The following is an 18,553-nucleotide window of genomic DNA, read 5'->3' as shown; positions in this document are numbered from 1 at the left end:
AATGCTGAGGTTAAAGGTGTATGCTACCACTACCCAGCAGAATTTTAAATGAATACGTACGGTCATATTTTATCTCAGATGCCTGTGCTATAGCTCACTGTAAAAGAAGCACAAATATAAGTAAGTAACACTGATGGAAAGCTAGCACATTGCACATGCCTATGATCCCAGCACACCAAAAGCTGAGACCAGAAGATTTGAGACTAGCCTGGCTACAACACAGCAATACTACACCACACACAAACACAATAGAGGAAAGCAGCAATTTTCCAAGAGTTCCACTCCCCCCATGTAACCATGATTAAGAGCCCAAGGCTATGGAATGTGTACTCAGGCTCACCGCCAATTATTTTACATTTTCAAAGGAAATACAGTGACACCTGTGGGATCATACATAAAGCACAAACTCTGGCTAGTTCAAGTTTTGCTTTAACTTACTTTATACTCTTTCTATGAAGGCTAGGACTCTACCTCACTTGGCACCACACACAAGGCCCTGGGTTCTATCCCCAGCAGTGCATAAACTGGATGTGACGGTACAAGCTTGTACTCCCAGTACTTCAGAGGTAGGGGCAGGAGGATCAGAAGTTCAAACTTCTCTACACATAAAAATTCAAAGCCAGTCTGGACAATATAAAACCTTGTCTCAAAAAAATACGGCCCCCCCCGAAAAAAAAAAAAAAAAAAACCACCACCACCATCACCACCAAAAAACCCAAAACAAAAAACAAACAACAACAACAAAACAGCCAAAAAGCAATTACACATCCCTTCTATTAATGTCATTTTCAGAAGGGTTGTTTTTATCAGGGGCTGCGGCCAACACCACCACCATTAGCCCAGGGCAAGAGAGATGGCTCAGTGGGTGAAGACACTCATTAAGCAAACTCCAAACTTAAAGGTTTCCTTTTAGAATATTGCTATATTGTTGAGGAAAAAATAGTTTCCTGAAAATTATAAAGCCCCCCCCCCCCCCCCACACACACACACTAAAAATTTTTTTTATCAGGTTTTCTGTATCTGGGTAAAAGCACATCTTACACTAAATCAAAATGAAATTTAAAGAAGTGTCCAAAAAAATATATTCTTTCAAATAAAAGATGAATCTGTGTGAGGGCATCATATCCCTGGAGCTAGGGTTACAGAGAGTTGTGAGCTGCCATGTGGGTACTGGGAATTGAACAAGAGTTCTCTGGAAGAACAGCCAGTGTTCTTAACCCCTAAGTCATCTCTCCAGTCCAACAAAACATTTATTAAGCACCTACTTTGTTCTACATATTCTCAGTGCTTTGTTCACAAGAAAATATTCCTGTCTTCATAGAGCTTACACTTAGCAGAGGAAGAAAGCAAATCCCATAAAAAAATAGCTGTAGGGAAAAAATTATAGATACAAAAGCTCTCCTTTCTCAAAAAATGAACAGTAGACTAGAGGAAAGAATATTAGGAATATGAGTTGGATTGTAATATATACTGCTGAACTTATTTTGATATATTTACTACGAATACAATTTTATTGTAAATAAAAATATCATTGATTTTGGCCAATTTAAAGAAATTAGGGCTGGCTGTAGTGGCAGACATACATAATCACAATATTTGAATAGTGGAGAAAGGAGAATCAGGAGTTCAAGGTCATTTTCGGCTACACAGAGTTACTGACCCTGTGTCAAAGCAAACAAACTTATGTCAGGGCCAGGAATGAAATTTTGTGGTAGGTCATATGCCTAGTACACTTGAGACCCTGGGTTTAGCCCCCAGAACTGCAAAAATGACAATAATAAAGCAATGGGGCATGAAGCAGAGACTTTCAATGGCCCTAAGTTATCAGCTCTTACCAGTGCCCTCCTGAGCACCGTGCGACTCTCACATTCTACATCATTCTTGTGTTCTCCACAGGACTCTTGTCGAAAAGTAGCATGCCCTCTCCACCCCATGCCTCCTCCATTTCTTTTCAGTTGGCAATAAACAGATGTTAAAGACTACATCTTAACTGATCAGACCTTGTTTTGAGTTGTTTCCTAGAGCTACATTTCAGATCAAGCCAAGCATTCCTACTTTGAAAATCCAAAATCATCAAAAATTCAAAAATTGTTTGAGCACCAAAGTGACAGTAAGTGAAAAGTTTCACAGATGATTCATGTGACATGCTGCAATCAAAATGCTACTTGCATCTACTGCTTCAGATGCATGCACATTGTGTATAAAGCAGCATATACACTGTATATAATGCAAATAAATTTTGTCTATAGACAAGTTCTAGCTCTGAAATTGATCCTTATGTATAGGCATATGTTCTAAAATCTATGGAGACCTCCTATCTGAAGCATCCTGGTCTCAGTCATTTCAGACGCAGGACACTCAGCCTGTAAGGCTAAAACTTTGTGCCAAACTGTTCGTCTTGACTGTGCCACTTCCTAGCCATTGCCCTGAGAACACCACTGTGTTTTCTTGGGTCTCCGGGGTAATATGTTTCTCTGTAAGTGAAATAATCTACTTGTCTCCCAATGAGGTGAAAAATAAGCCCCATCAAAAAAAAGCTACAACCTCAGAATTGATAACCATCTCTTGTCTTCTCCTTCCATTCAGTTCAGTGCCTGCTGATAAAAAAGAAAATTCTCAGATGACCTAAAATTTAACAAGGTCCAGTGGCTGGAGAGAAAAATTAAAGAAAAGTTTACTGTCTAATAGATGTGGACTGAACCAAGAGCCTAGTCCACATTCTCGACTTTAACAATACTCAAAATACTGTGGGTTGTTTATACATAACCTTTTCCTGCAACAAGTCCCTAGGGATATTCTCCTTTCAACTTTCCCCATTTCATGAAAACCCTCTTAAAGTTTACTGTAAATAATTCAGGTTTTCCTTCTAGGCTGGCCTTGTACAATTTGGCTCAGGACCATGTTTTGTTTTGTTTTCCTAGACAGACTTTGTTTTGGCTCAACAAGTTCTTTATTTCTGAAACCCTTCACCTCAAGTTCAATGTTCTTGGCACTCAATCTAAACGTTGAACAACTGAGAATCAAATGCACAATGAAGTTAAGATACATACACTTAATGACATGTAAAATATGTCTCAATAAAGTAAAAGGGCGTGTCAAAACTAAACATGGTTCAAGAAAGTAATATATCTGAGACACTGCTTCTAATCTTTCAGTTCATACGGATACTATCATCAAGTCCTAAAACTACCACCAACTCTCCCCCGAACCTGGTTTCAAGATTTTTCCACTACCTTTATCTTAATGTTTCCCCCCACCCCCGCAAATGGTCAGTGTGGTCTTTGAGTCTTCAGTAAATGTTTAAAGCCTTGAAAAAACAACAACAACAACAAAACAAACAAACCTGAAACATGTTTCCTTTTTTAGCTCTTTCAGTCTTCCCTGACCTCTGTCCCTAAATTCTTCGGAGTGTTACTCATTCCCCATTATGGGTCACAACCTAGCAGCAGTGACAACTGGACATTAGCATAAATCACTGAAATCTCACAACAAACCTTTATCTCTAACATACACACTGTTTATAGAACTGGAGAGATGGCACAGCAGCTAAGAACACCTGTTGAGCTGGCACAGGATCTGGGAATTCCATTCCCAGAAACCATATGGTAGTTCACCACCATCCATAACTCCAGTTCCAGGGGATCCAACACATTTTTTCAAATTCTATAGGCACAATACACACATGTGCACATACATACATCCAGGCACATACATTTAAAAAAAAAAAAACCTAGTATACCATTTTTATAGATGAAAATTGATCTGCTAAGTTGATACACTTTTTTTCCCCCAAGGCCATACACCTGGCTTGAATCATTCAAAAGCCACTGCTTCATCAAGACTAGAGTCAAGGGAGTTAGTGCTCAGCAGTCACTCTTCCAGAAGATCCAGATTTAATTCCCTAAGATCCATATGGTAGCCCATAACTGCCTGTAACTCCAATCTTAGGAAATCTGATGCCCTCTTCTGGTTTCAGTCATACACATGTACATGTAGACAAAACATTTATATACATAAAATAAAATGAAAGATATAGCAAAGAGTGGTGGTACATGCCTGTAAACCCAGCATTGGAGCTAAGTGGAGCATCATCTGTTCAAGGCCAGCCTTAGTTACACAGAGGCTACAAAGCAGGGAAAGAAGAAAGCGTATCAATTCCAGCTTAGTTACTTTTCTATTGCTGTGATAAGACATCATGATGAAGGTAACTTAGAGAAAGAAGAGTTTACTGGACTTACAGTTTTGAGGGCTAGTTAGAGTCCAGGACTATCATGGGAAGGAACATGGCAGTAGGCAAGCAGGCATGGTGCTGGAGCAGTAGCTAAGAGTTTACATTTGATCCCCCAAGCACTGGGCAGAAAGAGAAAGCTAACTGGGAATGGCTTGGGCTTTTGAAAACTTAAAACCTACCCCCAATGCTACACCTCCTAATCCTTCCCAAATAGTTCCATCAACTGGATCAAAGAATCCAAACCTATGAGATTATCTGGGGTCATTCTTATTCAAACAACCACATTTCTCATGTAGAAGTACATGAAAACAGAGCTGCAATATTATTAACAAGTATTTTCTTTCTTTAGTTAAAAAAAAAAAGCCGTAATTTAATGAATATGTAAAATGGAAATCAGTGAGGTAAGAATCAGTAAGGGCAGAGGACACATAATCCATCTTTCTGGGAAAATTAACAGTGCTTCTAAAGGTAGAAATAATTTTCCTTACAAACAAGGCAGGCCAAGTCACAGTTATCTCTACTGTAAATGCTGACAAAATAAACAATAAGCCAATCACTTATTTCTGTAAAACTTAAACCAATGCCTCCCTGGGAATGAATCTACATTCTGGGTGAACTTGCTCTTCCTGGATTGAGGGGCTTTGATAGGGATCTGGAAGATCAGGCTCTCCATTTGTGCTAGACTGCTCAACACTTGGCTGGCAAGCTGATGTCTGCTGGGAACTCATCTGGGGTTAGAACCAGTTTCTTTTACACAAGCCACTCATGACTGTTTGGCTCCTCACAGCATAGCAAGGCAGTTACAAAACCAACAAATCTGGGCCCAGGGGGCTCAGTGGAGACTGATGCACCAACCAAAGACGGTGCATGGAGAGGACCTAGGACCCCTGATCAGATGTAACCTATAGGCAACTCACTCTCCATGTGGGTTCCCTAGTAAGGGAAGCAGGGGCTTCCTTTAGTCTCTGACCTGGACTCTGTGGCCTGCTCTTCAATCACTTTCTCGTGGCAGGGTGGTTCTAAAAGGAATGGCTCAATCTCAAAATTCACTCAGTGTTACACAGGCCACATTTTATTGGTGGTGGAAATTAAAAAGGGTTGCTCTGGTTAAAAGATGGGGATATGGACACGAAAGAAATGCTATGGACACAGTCCAAGAGGAATATACAGGATAAAAGACATAACCTGTCCTACCAATGGGACAGATATGTATCAGAACGTAACAAAGCTGACTTTCAGTAATGTTTACTAGTTGTTATTAAGCAGGTGTTTCCTATAAAAAGCAAAGCCTAGCCAGGAGAAATGGTACACACTTTTAATTTCCAGCACTCAGACAGGCAGAAGCAGGTAGATTTCTCTTGAGTTTGAGGCCAGTCTGGTCTACAAAGTGAATTATAGGCCAGCCAGCGCTAGCTACATAGTGAGACTGTAGAGGAATTTTAATTCCGAACATGGCTCTTCTGGCAAGAGATCACATCCAAAGACCTTCTAGGTCTATGTGATCCAGCTGGCTCACAAACATGTCTTTAATCCAGGAGACAAAGACAAGCAGATCTGAGTTCAAGGCTAGCCAGGAATAGAGCAAGTTTTAGGTAAAGGAAAGCTTAGATCCAGGTGTGTTGGCACATACCTTTAATCCCAAACAATGAAGGTAAAGATAGTTTGTAGAAGGAAGCACCCATGTTTGAAAGTGGTATTTAATTGAATGGCAGAAACAGAGATGAATCAGAGAAAGTTTTGCAGAATAGGATACATCCAACTCTCAGGAGAAGAGAAACTACTTAAGGGGCAAAACAGAGAGGAGGCAGTTTTCAGAGACAGGTTATAGAGAGCGAACTCTCAGGTGAAGACAAAACAAGCCAGAGAATGGGGAGGAGCCAGAAGATTAAAACAGACTTCTGGAATTAGTTTGAGGCCAAGGAGAGCAATTCAGGGGCCTGAAAGAGAAGCCAGATTGAATAAATTAGCTGGGAGAGGAGTTTGAGCCAGAACAGCTAAATTGAACAAGCTAGCCCAGACCTCTGAAAGAACAAGAAAGGGTAAGCTTATTCAGCAATAAGTCTCAGGGGCTGAAAACATTCTAGGCCTAGGTCAGGTTGTAAGGAGGCTAGAAGCTTCCAGAACTAGGTCTAGGTTAGCAGATGTAGGCAGTAATCCTCTGAGACAGCAACTGAAACAGGTAAATAAAAGTTCTTTTTACATGAGACCCTGTCTCAAAAACAAACAAAACAAAACAAGAAAAAAGAACAAAGAGATTGAAGGCAATAACTAGTTTTTCCTCCCAGTGACTAAAATAAATTGGCCTATTATTAAATAGCTTCAGAATCCAATGAGTTAAAATTACAATGAGGAGGATGAATTAAGTATTTCTCACAATAGAGTCATTTTAAAAAATGAAACCTGCAGGGTGGTGGCTCACGCCTTTAATCTCAGTACTTGGGAGGCAGGGGCAGTCGGATCTCTGTGAGTGGGGCCAGCCTGGTCTACAGAGCAGTTCCAGGACAGCCAAGATTACACAGAGAAAACCTTTCTTGAAAAACCAACAAAACAAAAACAAAACAAAAAACCCAAAACAAAACAACAACAAAAAAAACAAACTAAAAACCAACCAACCAAACAAACAAAAACTAGCAGTCATCTTTCGCCAAAAATTAAACACACTGAGTTGGACAAGAACTTTGATATAAAATAACTGTACTACCTTTACCTACTAGATACTAACGAACAGGCTCTCATTTATTTTTCAGTAAAAGTCAGGTGTGATGGCCATTCTTGGTTGTCAACTTTACCACACCTGAATTAACTAAAATCCAGAAGTGGAGGGCACACCTCTGAGAGATTTTTGCCTCACTTCAAGTGGGAAGACCCATGTCTAATCCAGATCTTTGAGGTAGAAAGACTCATTTTTAATCCTCTTCTGACCTGGGGGGAAAACATGCCTTAATTCTGGATCTTGAGGTGGGAAGACATAACCTTTAATCTGGGCCAGATCTTTTGCTGGAAACCTATATAAAGCATAGAAGCTCTCTCTCTTTCTCTTTTTCTCCCTCTCCCTCCCCCTCCCTCTGCCTCCTGATGCTGGGATTAAAGATGTGGGCCACCACTGCCCAGCTCAAAGCTTTTGCTCTTTGCCTGCTTGCTCTGACCTTGTTAGAAAGTATATTCCTTCACTGGCATTAGAGCCTATTTCTTCAGGATTCTAGCATCAGGATTCACCAGCTAAGACGGAGAAACTTCTGGATTCTTGGACTTTCCATTCATAACTAGCCATTGTTAGAATAGCTGGACCACAGCGTGTAAGTCATTTTAATAAATCCCCTTTCTAGGTGTATAGATTCATTCTTTAAGTTCTGTTACTCTAGAGAACCCTAATACATCAAGAAAGCTTTTTTGTAAAATTCTAAAATGAAACAATTTTCAGTCATTCATTTCACTCTGCTGTCACTAAAGTAAAAACACTTAAAACAATGTTAAAAAAAAAAAACAAACAAAAAAGCTGAGACACCTGCAGCCTGTTTCAAAGACAGGTTTCCTGGCACAGAACAACATATTATATAACCGATGATGGAAAAAAAAAATGAATAAAACCCCTAGGACATGTAGAAAAGAAGACAAGTGACTCACAGCCTGACAAAGCCCTGGGGATTTCACCAGCACATGGGTGTATACACTCTTCTAATGCTCCACGAAGACCACCCTATAGAAACCACTAGTCCTTTCTGCAAACTGGAGCAAGAACTGTCTGCAGAGATATCTATCCAGCTGTTCCCAACACCCGGAAGCATAAGGAATTCTTTTCAAGAGTGAAAATTCTGTGGACTACCATATGACAACGTATTTTTATCATCAGACCATAGGAGGGGCACGAGTGCCATGAATTCACGAGAACTTCTAAGTTCTTTGTCATAAGGGCATTCCTATAGAAGAGAATGCTCAAAAATACTTGACTGCAATACATTTCTTAGGAAACACCAAATACCTGTGAATTACTGTTAAATACTTACATAAGCTGTACTTGAAAAAAACTGTAGACTGTTGTGAAGGCACACATCCACAAAACTAGCACTCGGAGGCTGAGGAAGGAGAATGGCAAATTTGAGGCCAGCCCGGGCCACAAAGCCAAGCCCTGTCTCAAGAAAGAAGAAAGGGGAGGGTAAGGCTGGGGAGACGCTCAGTGGGCAAAGCACCTACATTACAATTTTAAGAACTCAAATTCTAGTTCCTTAAATCCACACAGTTGGGCATTGTGGCCTGTATTTGTAACCCTGGTGCTCCTGTGATGAGATGGGAGGCAGAGAAAGAAACAGCCTCAGCTCACAAGCCAGTTTACTGGGCAACGAGGCAGCAGACACAGAGAGACCTGTCTCGGACAAGGTGGAAGGCAATGATCAACCCCTGGATACACATGGCACATACACGCTTGTGCTCACACAAACATGCAAACAGACACATCGTCCACATAAACATACACCACATACACACAGAAAAAATGAGAAAGACCCAGTGATATTTTTTCATTGTTTCTAGGTTTACTTTACATGCATATGTATGCACAAGTGTACATCACAGAGCATGTGTGGATGTCAGAGGACAACTTACAGCAGAGTTGTTTTTGTCCTTCCGCCTTAGCATGGGTTTCTGGGATCCAACTCGGAACACCAGGCTTCGCAGCAAGCACCTTGACCCACTGAACCATCTTGCTGGTCCTTCAGAAATTCTTAAGGAGTCATTTTGGGGCACGCTACCCCAGGGTTTCTCCTACCACACATGTGGATAGACTCAGTAAATAATCTTTTCCAAAACAGGGTGTGTGGTTCTATTACAAATTGTTTCCATTTCCTCCTTTTAAACTTATAGTTTAATGATATAAAACTGTTGGGCCTTCTGTATGTTTGTTGTTTTTCTTTTTGGTTTTTGAGACAGGGTTTCTCTGTGTAGCCTGGCTGTCCTGAAACTCAGTCTACAGTGATTTCTAGACTGGTTCAGAAATCAGATATCCTTCTGTCTTGGCCTCCTGAGTGCTAGAATCAAAGGCATGTGCCACTTATTAATTAAAAAAATAAGAATTCTCTAGCTAGTTGATGACAGTTTTAGTCTTTTTTTTTTTTTTTTTTTTTGTGTATCTCTGGCTGGCCTGGAACTTAATACGTAGACCAGGCTGTCCTTGAACTCACAAGATCATCCTGCCTCTGCGTATAGAGTGCTGGAACTAAAGGTATATACCCCAATGTCTGGCCCCAGACATTGTGAACATTGTGAGTTCCAGGACAGCCAGAGCTACAAAGTCAAGCAGGGTCTGGTAGAAGATCTTAAGGTAAGGGACTGTGGGACCCCTATTTCCCTTTGCCTCCATGCTCCCGCCCATGAGGTAACCAGCTTTGCTGTAACACACAATCACACCCTATGTGTGATTTACCAGCCCCAAAGCAACAGGGTCAACTGATCATAGACTGAAATAAGCAAAATTGGGAGCAGAGAAACAAACAAACAAGCCTTGTCTTTTTATAAGCTCATTATCATCTCAGGTATTTATCATAGTGACAGAGACTTGACTAATGTACAGGCACATATGCTTTCAAGTTCTTGTAGAAGATATAAGAACTTAAAGGAAATGTGTGCCGAAACAAGAACACCCTCGAGGCATCTAGCATTAGAGTGGCGCATCTCCACCACAGCTGCCAGGTTAATGGAAAGCCATGCACCTCTCTTTTTGTTTAGCTTATGGTGAAGATGGCTATGTCAAAGCTGACTGCAGCACAAGGGAACACACAGCTGGAGATATGGGAGCTCTGAGAGGTTGTGGAGCTCTTTGGAAATCCTGGGATGGGACAGAAAGCAGGGCCACAGATGACTACTGGGCTTATGTACTTGCAGGGTTCTCAGATCAGACTTACTACAAGGAATTCGCTCTTGTAATACTGAGAAATGAGATCAGCAAACTAGAGAGAAACCTGGAAGAGCCAATGGTGTGGCACTAATCCAATCTAAAGACAAGAAAATAATAGAGCTGAAGCGGCAATAGTCCAAGGGCCAAAGACAGGCTCAAGAGTGATGGTTTTGGGTTGAACCCAATGTCGGGAAATGATGAGATGAGAGCATGTGTTTTACTTAGTGTTCTCATGCAAATGTTCATCTCAAGAGCTAAGCATAGTGGCATACTCTGGCATTCCCACTCCTTGACAGAGGCAGAAGCATTGCCACAATCAAGGTCAGCCTACTACTGATACTGAATTCCAGGCCCACTGGGATATAACAATACCCTGTCTCAGAAAGCAAGCAAGCAAACAAGCAAAGAAAATAACAAAAATTAATCTTACCCAGAAACACATCCAGGATACCCTTTGACCATACACATCTGGGGACCTGTGGTCTTACTAGGCTGGCACATAAAATTCATTATTTTTACTGTCTTATTTCTTAACTCTTCCCAGACAGCCAAAATGGCATTGAAAAGATTTTGAAACCTAAGGCTGGGCATGATGGCTCACACCAGTAATCCTTGAGAAGGCAGGAGGATCAGGAGTTCAAAGACACCTGCAGTTACGTAGGGAGTTAAGAAATCAACAGGATCATGTCTCAAAAAAATAAAAACAACACAATAAACCTCTTTAAAGTCTGGTGACAGGTAGACACGAACCAGGCAGAGGAAGAATGACTCTTCTCTGGTCTAACATGAGCAGAGACTTTCCTCCCAATCTAGGGAGCAAAAACAGTAACATGAGAGTCAGCACGGAAGACGCTGCATCGCTGCCTGGAAAATGAACTGCCTTCAAAGCCATAAAGAGAAAGAGAGCTGCTCTGGGCTTGAGTGCCACTCACTATGTGAAGATTCATGCTTAGTATGCCCAATGCCACCCATCCCACCCCCAAGAAAAATCTGCTTTCAAAACATACACACTTTTTTCTCTTGTTCCATACACAGATATTGTCATCCTTCTTCGTTTCCTATTACCCTCACACATGTGTGTGCACACGCACCTGGCCAAGTCCAGAATAAAAGAACATGCAGAGGTTGAGTCCTTTGGTTACAGGAGAGCCAGAGCTAGAAGAAAGGGGACTCCAAAGAAAATCGCAGGCTCACATAGCCCAGCCTTTGTGTATCCAGTTAAGCTGTTGGAAAGACTAGTCATCACAACACTCACAGACACAGGAGGATCTGAAGAACCAACCTGCCTCCATCTTAGGCTTAAAAGCCACCATAAAGTAAAGACAAACTAGGCTCATTTCTTTTCATGATTAAACCTCTGTTTTTCAAGGATTGGGATATGCCCCACCTATAACCGTAACTACAAATGATTCTGGATTTTTTTTATTCCAGGAATGGCAATCGTGCTTTTGTTTCAAAAGATTATCTAGCTTTGGTTCAAAAGGTACCTTTGTTATATGACCCCCATATAATTATCTTGTTATGCCTACCTGTTGTTATTACTTTGCCTTGACCACCTGCTATATTCTGTTGCTGCAAACCCACCATTAGGAGATATGGCCTTGTTGGAGTAGGTGTGGCCTTGTTGGAGGAAGTGTATCACTGTGGAGGCAGGCCTTGAGGCTACCTATGCTCAGGCTATGCTCAGTGTGGCACACAGTCTCCTTCTGTTGCCTGCGGATCAAGATGTAGAACTCTTAGCTCCTTCTCCAGCATCATGTCTGCCTGCACATTGCCATACTTCCTGCCATGATGATAATGGAATAAACCTCTGAAACTGTAAGCAAGCCCCAATTAAATGTTTTCCTTTATAAGAGTCATGGTGTCTCTTCGTAGCAATAAAACCCTAAGGTAGAGGTGCTAGAGAGATGGCTCAGCAATTAAAAGCACTGGCTGCTTTTTCAAAAGACTTGAATTCAGTTCCCACATGGTAGTTCACAATCATTTGTACCTCCAATTCCAGGCCTGGCAAATATCACACGTATAACAATTTTTTTAAAAAAAAGCCTATAAAATCACCATGGAGACCTAAAGAATCCAAAGAAAATAAAGCAAATCAAACCAGGCATAGTGGTATCCTTTTGTAGTCCTAGCTACTCCTGAGTTCATCTCCTGAGGCAGATGAACCCATTGAGTCAACGAGTTTAAGACCATAGCAATAAAGCAGTAGCTTTCCTAAAAAAAAAAAAAAAAAAAAAAAAAAAAGCTAGGTAAAGACATCAACAAGAGGAGGGGTTACAGAGATGGCTCAACAGTTAAGAGCACTAGTTGCTCTTCCAGAGTACCCAAGTTTCATTCCCAGGACCCACATGGTGGTTCACAAGTGTCATTAATAATACAACAATAGAGATAGCAATGCATCCATTTTAATTTTATTCTCACCATATTCATCAATCCTCTAGTCTCCTCTTCCCCCAAGGGAGGCTTATGTTTGTTTCCTGGTAACACAAATTCCTTGAGGAAACTGTGCCCAGAGAAGGGTGAGGGCTTCCAGGCATGGCTGTCACACCTGTAATCCCCACACTAGGGATACAGACCAGACTGGGGTACATAGTGAAGGTTAAGTTATCAAGGAGGGGAAGAGATTCCTTACAGATGCCATAAGAGGAGGTCTAAAACCATACTTCCCAGTAGTGTTTTAGAAAAACAGTACAATCCCAGAGGAAAATAATGAAAGGAAGCTAAAACCCAGACTCCAAAATCCCCAGGCCAGAACCCATAGGATCTTGTGCCCTGAGGCTGCCCATGACCATTACAGACATTCAATGCCAAAGACCCATGTTAGTCAAGCATTAATTTAAAAGGAAAAAAACCATTTACTTGAGCCTATGGTTTTGTGTATGTGTTTGTGGGAGGGTTCAGTCCGTGGTTTCTTGGCTTCATTCACTCTGGGACTGTTGTAGCCTAGTATATCATGACAGGAGTGCACACTCATCTCACAGGAGTAGAAAGCAAAGAGGCAGGAAAGGCTCTGGATCCCAGTGTCCCCTAAGAACATGCGGGGTCCCACTTTCTATCGGTTCCATCAACAATATAAGGACTTTGCTGATACACTCAGGATTCAAACTGTAGCTCCATGGACTGAAAACTAACCTTCTACTCTTGGAAGTCATTCACAGCCTACTTCTATGTCTGACTTAGCATCCTGTGACTATAAAAAAACAAAACAAAACAAAACAAAAAACACCTTTAAAATTTATTCTTTACATACTATTAGCTTCCATGAGTCCAAGCTAAGGATGTCTTCAAATAATGTCTGAAACCTGTAACAGAGTTTTCACAACCTTGCTGCCACCCACCTACAATAGACTATTAAAAGAATTTATGTTATTTTCCTGTGTGTTTTGCCTGAATCTGTATCTGCGTTGGTGGCTTTGAGGTCAGATGAGGGAGTAGAGCTGAAGTTATAGATGGTTCTGAGCCAGCATGTGGGTGCTGGGAATTAAACTTGGGTCCTCTGCATCATAAAAGTTCAAGCATGGTAGTGTAACATCTCTAACCCCAGCACTCAGAGGGCTGAAGCAAGAAGGTCAAAAGCTCAAAACTAGACCTGGGTGTGATGGTTCATGTCTTGAATCCCAGCACTTAGGAGGCAGAGGCAAGCAGACCACTGCAAGTTCAAGAGCAGCTTGGTCTACATACTGAGTTCTACGACAGCCAGAGCTACACAGATAGATCCTGTTTAAAAAACAAAACAATAACAAAAAGTTCAAGACTAACCTCAACTATCCCTATTGATTAAAAAAAAAAAAAATACATAAAGGAAGTCAGAGGTTATTTTGTCCAAGCTTTCAAAGCTATTATTTAAAAGCACTATAATTAAAATTTTAGTTCAGAATTTCTTAGTCTCTACATTATTGACTCTCTAAAAATGTTTTATTGTTTATATATAGGGACTGGCTATATATAGCCAAGCTGGCCTTGACGCTTCAGTCCTCCTCTCTCGGCCTCTGAGGCCTGGGACTACAGGGTGTAGACACCGCAGACATTTGAGTGAGGTAACCGAGGCAGCTGCCGTGACGCTGCAGAATGTGCAGCAGCATCCCCCACCCACTACACACCCAAAGCTCTTACAACCCAAAGCCTCCAGACTCTGCCAACCGTTCCCTAAGAAACAAGAATCTAAGTTGATAATATGTTAGTGTTAGGTAGGGACAAGATACAGCTCCCCAAAGACCCATTCCCATCAAGTATTCCACATCTCGTGTTTTCATGAATCGTGAACAGTCCATCAACTTAGGATTCTACCAAAGGATGAACCTACTGAGGAAGTTGGAGGCCTCACGACCCAATCACTTTCTCAGAGTCTCTCTTCTTCTCCTCAATGCTGCTGCCCTAGGGACTGAACCTTCAACACACGAGGCTCTGGGGGACATTGCAGATCTAATCCGTTAATAGTTGAGAAGCACTGCTTTTATCTAGGTTCATCTCTAGGTTCCCAGCTGTCACATTATCACCAAAATTAGCCTTCCAGCCCTTCACGGTCTACAATGCCTGGAATCTACCCTCCACCAGTAAGCAGAGTTACTGCAAATCCTTTGTATATAAACAAAGTCATCAAACTATCTCATATTTCAGTGTTTTCCTCACTAATATGAGTTTTCCCTAGCATGGGCATATATTACTACATCTCAACAACCGAAAAATACAAAGTATTCCAATAATATTCCAATTTGCTTCTTAAATAAATTACATATACCAGAAGCTAGAGAGATGGCCCAGCAGTTAAGAGCACTCATTGTTCTTTTTCACTTGGAACTTACTGTGTCCAGACATTTTATGCTAAGCACTATACCAGGGACTCTTTAACCCCCTGACTGTTGAGCTAATTTTCTAGTTTGCTTTTTCTCCCCCTGAGGCTCAGAAAAGATTCCCCCTCCCACCTGTACTGGTACTAAGGATTAAGCTCAAGGCCTCTTGCATGCCAAGCAAGACAACACGTATGGGAAAGGATCTTCATATGATACAGCACAAGACACAGGGAAATGGAGTGGGAAATATTTAGAGAGTGAATATTCTTGGACATGATCTTAGCCACATGGCTTATGAGCTCACAACATGCATGCGACAAGAGGCGGGCTTCACATTCAGCCAAAATCATCACACTTAAGTATGGGAGCAGAAGAGGAGAGCACAGGAAAGGGAAGGGGATGGAGAAAACCTCACTGAGGACGTGATGTTTGCATTAAGTTTTAAAAGAGCAGAAATTATCCAGAAAGAAAGGTCATATACAAAAATTAAACAGAAATTCTGGGAATGGCAAACAAGATACATTCAGCAGTTCACTCATCTTGGCTCACCAGATGGCAGGTCCAGCAAAGAGAATTTCTATGGCTACAGCACTAACCAGTGGCTGGAAAGGAAATAGTAAAAGGGAAATAGTCCTCAGTTGCTACGGTTAGCTTAAAAACTCTGAATTATGTTAAGTAGCAAGGAGGAAACACATGAGGTTACTCCTGCACAAGAAATACATGATCAAATGACACAGCATAGTGAATAAAGATTAGAGGCCAAAAACCAGCCAGGAGGCCTCCTATAAGAGTCTGGCAATGGGGTAATGAGAAATAAACGAGGGCCACCATAAAACAAACAAACAAAAAAATTATAACCCTGTAAGATTTTCATTTTCTAATTACCGCCATTAGAAAAAGTTGAAAATGAAAGCTTATGCTTGTGTGTGTGAAAAGTATGTATGTGTGAATGTAGTGGACTTACCACTATTGCTGGCAGGACAGAGATTTGGGGAAGGGAGGGGATAAATGGATTCCCACATCTGACCATAGGAAGTCTAGTTTGCTGCATAGTCTACAAGGAAGCTTAGGCTAAATAGTAGCTAGAGTACGGCCTGCTAGGAAAATAATTTTAGTAATAACAAAAATTACTTAATTTGGGCCAGAATGACAACTCGGTGGATAAAGACACTTGCCACCATGTCTGACAACCTGAGTTCAGTTGGGAACCACAGGATGAAAAGAACTGACTCCTGCAAAGTGACCCCTGACCTCTAAATTTGTGCATGCACATGCACACATACAAGTACACACACACACACACACACACACACACACACACTAAATGAAAAAGTAAATTTATTTACTCCAATACATCTAACTATTCTACCAAGTAATGACTAAAACTCAGAATGAGAACTTCACATTCATGTTTTTGTGCTAATTTAAATCTAATTTTATTCTACACTTGTTTTGAACATTACATTTTAATTGGTAGGCCGGGTAAATATTTAGACTTTCATAAGACTTACAGATGAAAGAACAGATTTACATACCCAAGAATTCTTAAGACATACTTAAACATTTATTTTCTAATGAATGATGAACTTGTAAATGTAAGGTTAAAGGGCCAGCAAGATGCTCAGCAGGTAAAGATTCCTACAGTCAAGCTGATGACCTGAGTTTCTTCCCAGGGACTCACATGGTATACAAAGACAATCGTCTGCCATAAATTATTCTCTGACCTCCACATGCAATATCCACACTCATACATATAGACAAGATGAATAAATTTTTAACTTACATTAAAAACTGACAGTCTGGGGTAGATAGGCAGATAGATCCAGGGACTGCTGGCTGACTAGCCAGCTTAGCCAAATGGTGAGCCCCAGGTCCCAGAGACAGAGCCTCCACAAACCAGGTGTATGGCTCCCGAGGAGCAACAACAAAAGTAGACCTTTGGGCTCCACATGGACACGCATGTATGGGCATTCACAGGAACATACACACACTCACCTGCACACACAAATACATGCCCACCTCCAAACAATCCAGTTTCTCAGGTATGCTAGCCAACCTTACGGGTGCTCGGCAGCTGCATGTGAATATGAGAGTGGACAGTAGCCCTAAAAAGTAACAAAGCTATTTGGCTACTGCCTACGCCCACCATTGGCATTTGTATCTATTTACTGTTGAGGATATCTGCGTATTAATGGACAACTTCCGAAGTATTAGTTATGAAAACGGTGCTACCGGCCACATCCTCATTACTGTAGCTTACTTTCTCAATTCCAATACCAAGACAGGTTAAAAAAAAAAAAAAGTAGTCTTCAAATAACTAAATAAAATTGTGCTGTACGTACCAACATATGAAACACACTAAAACATATTTAGGAAATCAACACTCTTCTTCATGGCCTAAGGAAAAATTCAGTTGTGTGTGACCTATGTAAGCCCTTAGTTACTATTTTCTTATTAACCATTGTAATTTATTAGACCTTATATATAATAAAAAGGAGAGAAAGCTGGGGGGGGGGGTGAGACTACTTTCAACTGTATATTTATTAGAAACATTACAGTATAAAGAGCATAAATTCCACAGTCAGACAACCTGGATTCAAAACCCGGTTCTATCGTCTAGCAGATGTGTGATCTTGGCTAAGTAGTGGCCACTCTGGTTCAGTTCCCTCTTCTGCAAAACTGTGACTCAAAAACAAACAAACAAACAAACAAACAAACAAAACACAGAATTTGTGAACACAGTAGCTGTTCAATGACCATTTCTGTTAGAGATGCAAGAGAAATTGAAATTATGATTAAAGTAAAAAGCTGGGCTTTCTTAATTTTCCATGTTTCCAGAATCTTATACCTCAAAGGGGAGGTGGTGGTACTTTGAAGCATGCAGTCGCATTTACTAAAACAAACAAACAACACAAAAGGACCTAAATCAGAAACTTCATCTACTGACCATGTAATTATGCAGCACAGGGGCAGCCAAGCAAACAGAAAAACACGAAGCTAGAGAGGAAGGCATCTGCCTTACCTGCTTTTCCGCTTTCGAGGTGGTTTCTCCACCGTGCCCGTCAGTCTACAGAGCAAACAAACGAGACCCGTAACTAAGAGAGCACACCCTTGGCTTCGCCTTGCCCGTGGGGCACTCCGTGTACCACCCTCCGGGGCCACAGGCTGACCACAGGTTGGCCGCGTCCACCCCTGCCCGTACAAACCCTTCAGGCTGAGACCAAGCAACCTGGGACTCACTGGTCCTCGAATGCCCTCGGCTCCCCCAAACCACCCGCCCCGTCGGCCTCATTGTCTGCCCAGAGCCGCAGGCCCCTCGGCTCCCCTCGGCCGCGGCCCCGCCCCTCAGCCCCGGTTCCCGCATTCCTGGGCCCCCGTGGGGCGCGCGCCCTCCGCTCCAGCCCTGCGCGCCCTCGCTCCCCGCCCCGACGAGCTGCTCTACCGCGGCGCCCCCCCGATGGTGCGTGTCTGCACCCCCGCCCCTCAGGGCTCGGCGCCCCGACCCCTCGGCCGCCACCCCCAGGCCCGCTCCCTCGGACCCCCGCCCCTAGCCTCCGCCTGGCAACGCAGGCCGCCGCACCTGGGGGCCAGGCGACTCCGCGGCTGCTGGGACTGCCGGGCTCCTCTGACCATCCGGCTCCTGCT

The 18,553-nt window shown here is 42.0% G+C and overlaps 1 protein-coding gene across 1 annotated transcript in view; it reads right to left on the bottom strand.

Annotated features, from left to right (window-relative positions):
- Positions 1 to 18,553, bottom strand: part of Scai (suppressor of cancer cell invasion) — a 101,336-nt gene extending 82,783 nt beyond the window's left edge. Inside the window, exons 1-2 of the mRNA XM_055600485.1 lie at positions 18,489 to 18,553; positions 17,931 to 17,975 (exon numbers count right to left, since the gene is read on the bottom strand). Coding sequence (XP_055456460.1) covers positions 17,931 to 17,975; positions 18,489 to 18,541 — 98 coding nt within the window. The 5' untranslated portion in view covers positions 18,542 to 18,553. The remainder of the gene's footprint in view (positions 1 to 17,930; positions 17,976 to 18,488) is intronic.

This window comes from Psammomys obesus, unplaced genomic scaffold (genome assembly GCF_907164565.1).
Source record: "Psammomys obesus unplaced genomic scaffold, mPsaObe1.curated_primary_1811, whole genome shotgun sequence".
Classification (NCBI taxonomy): Eukaryota; Metazoa; Chordata; class Mammalia; order Rodentia; family Muridae; genus Psammomys; species Psammomys obesus.
This window is presented reverse-complemented; position numbering and strand designations above follow the sequence as displayed.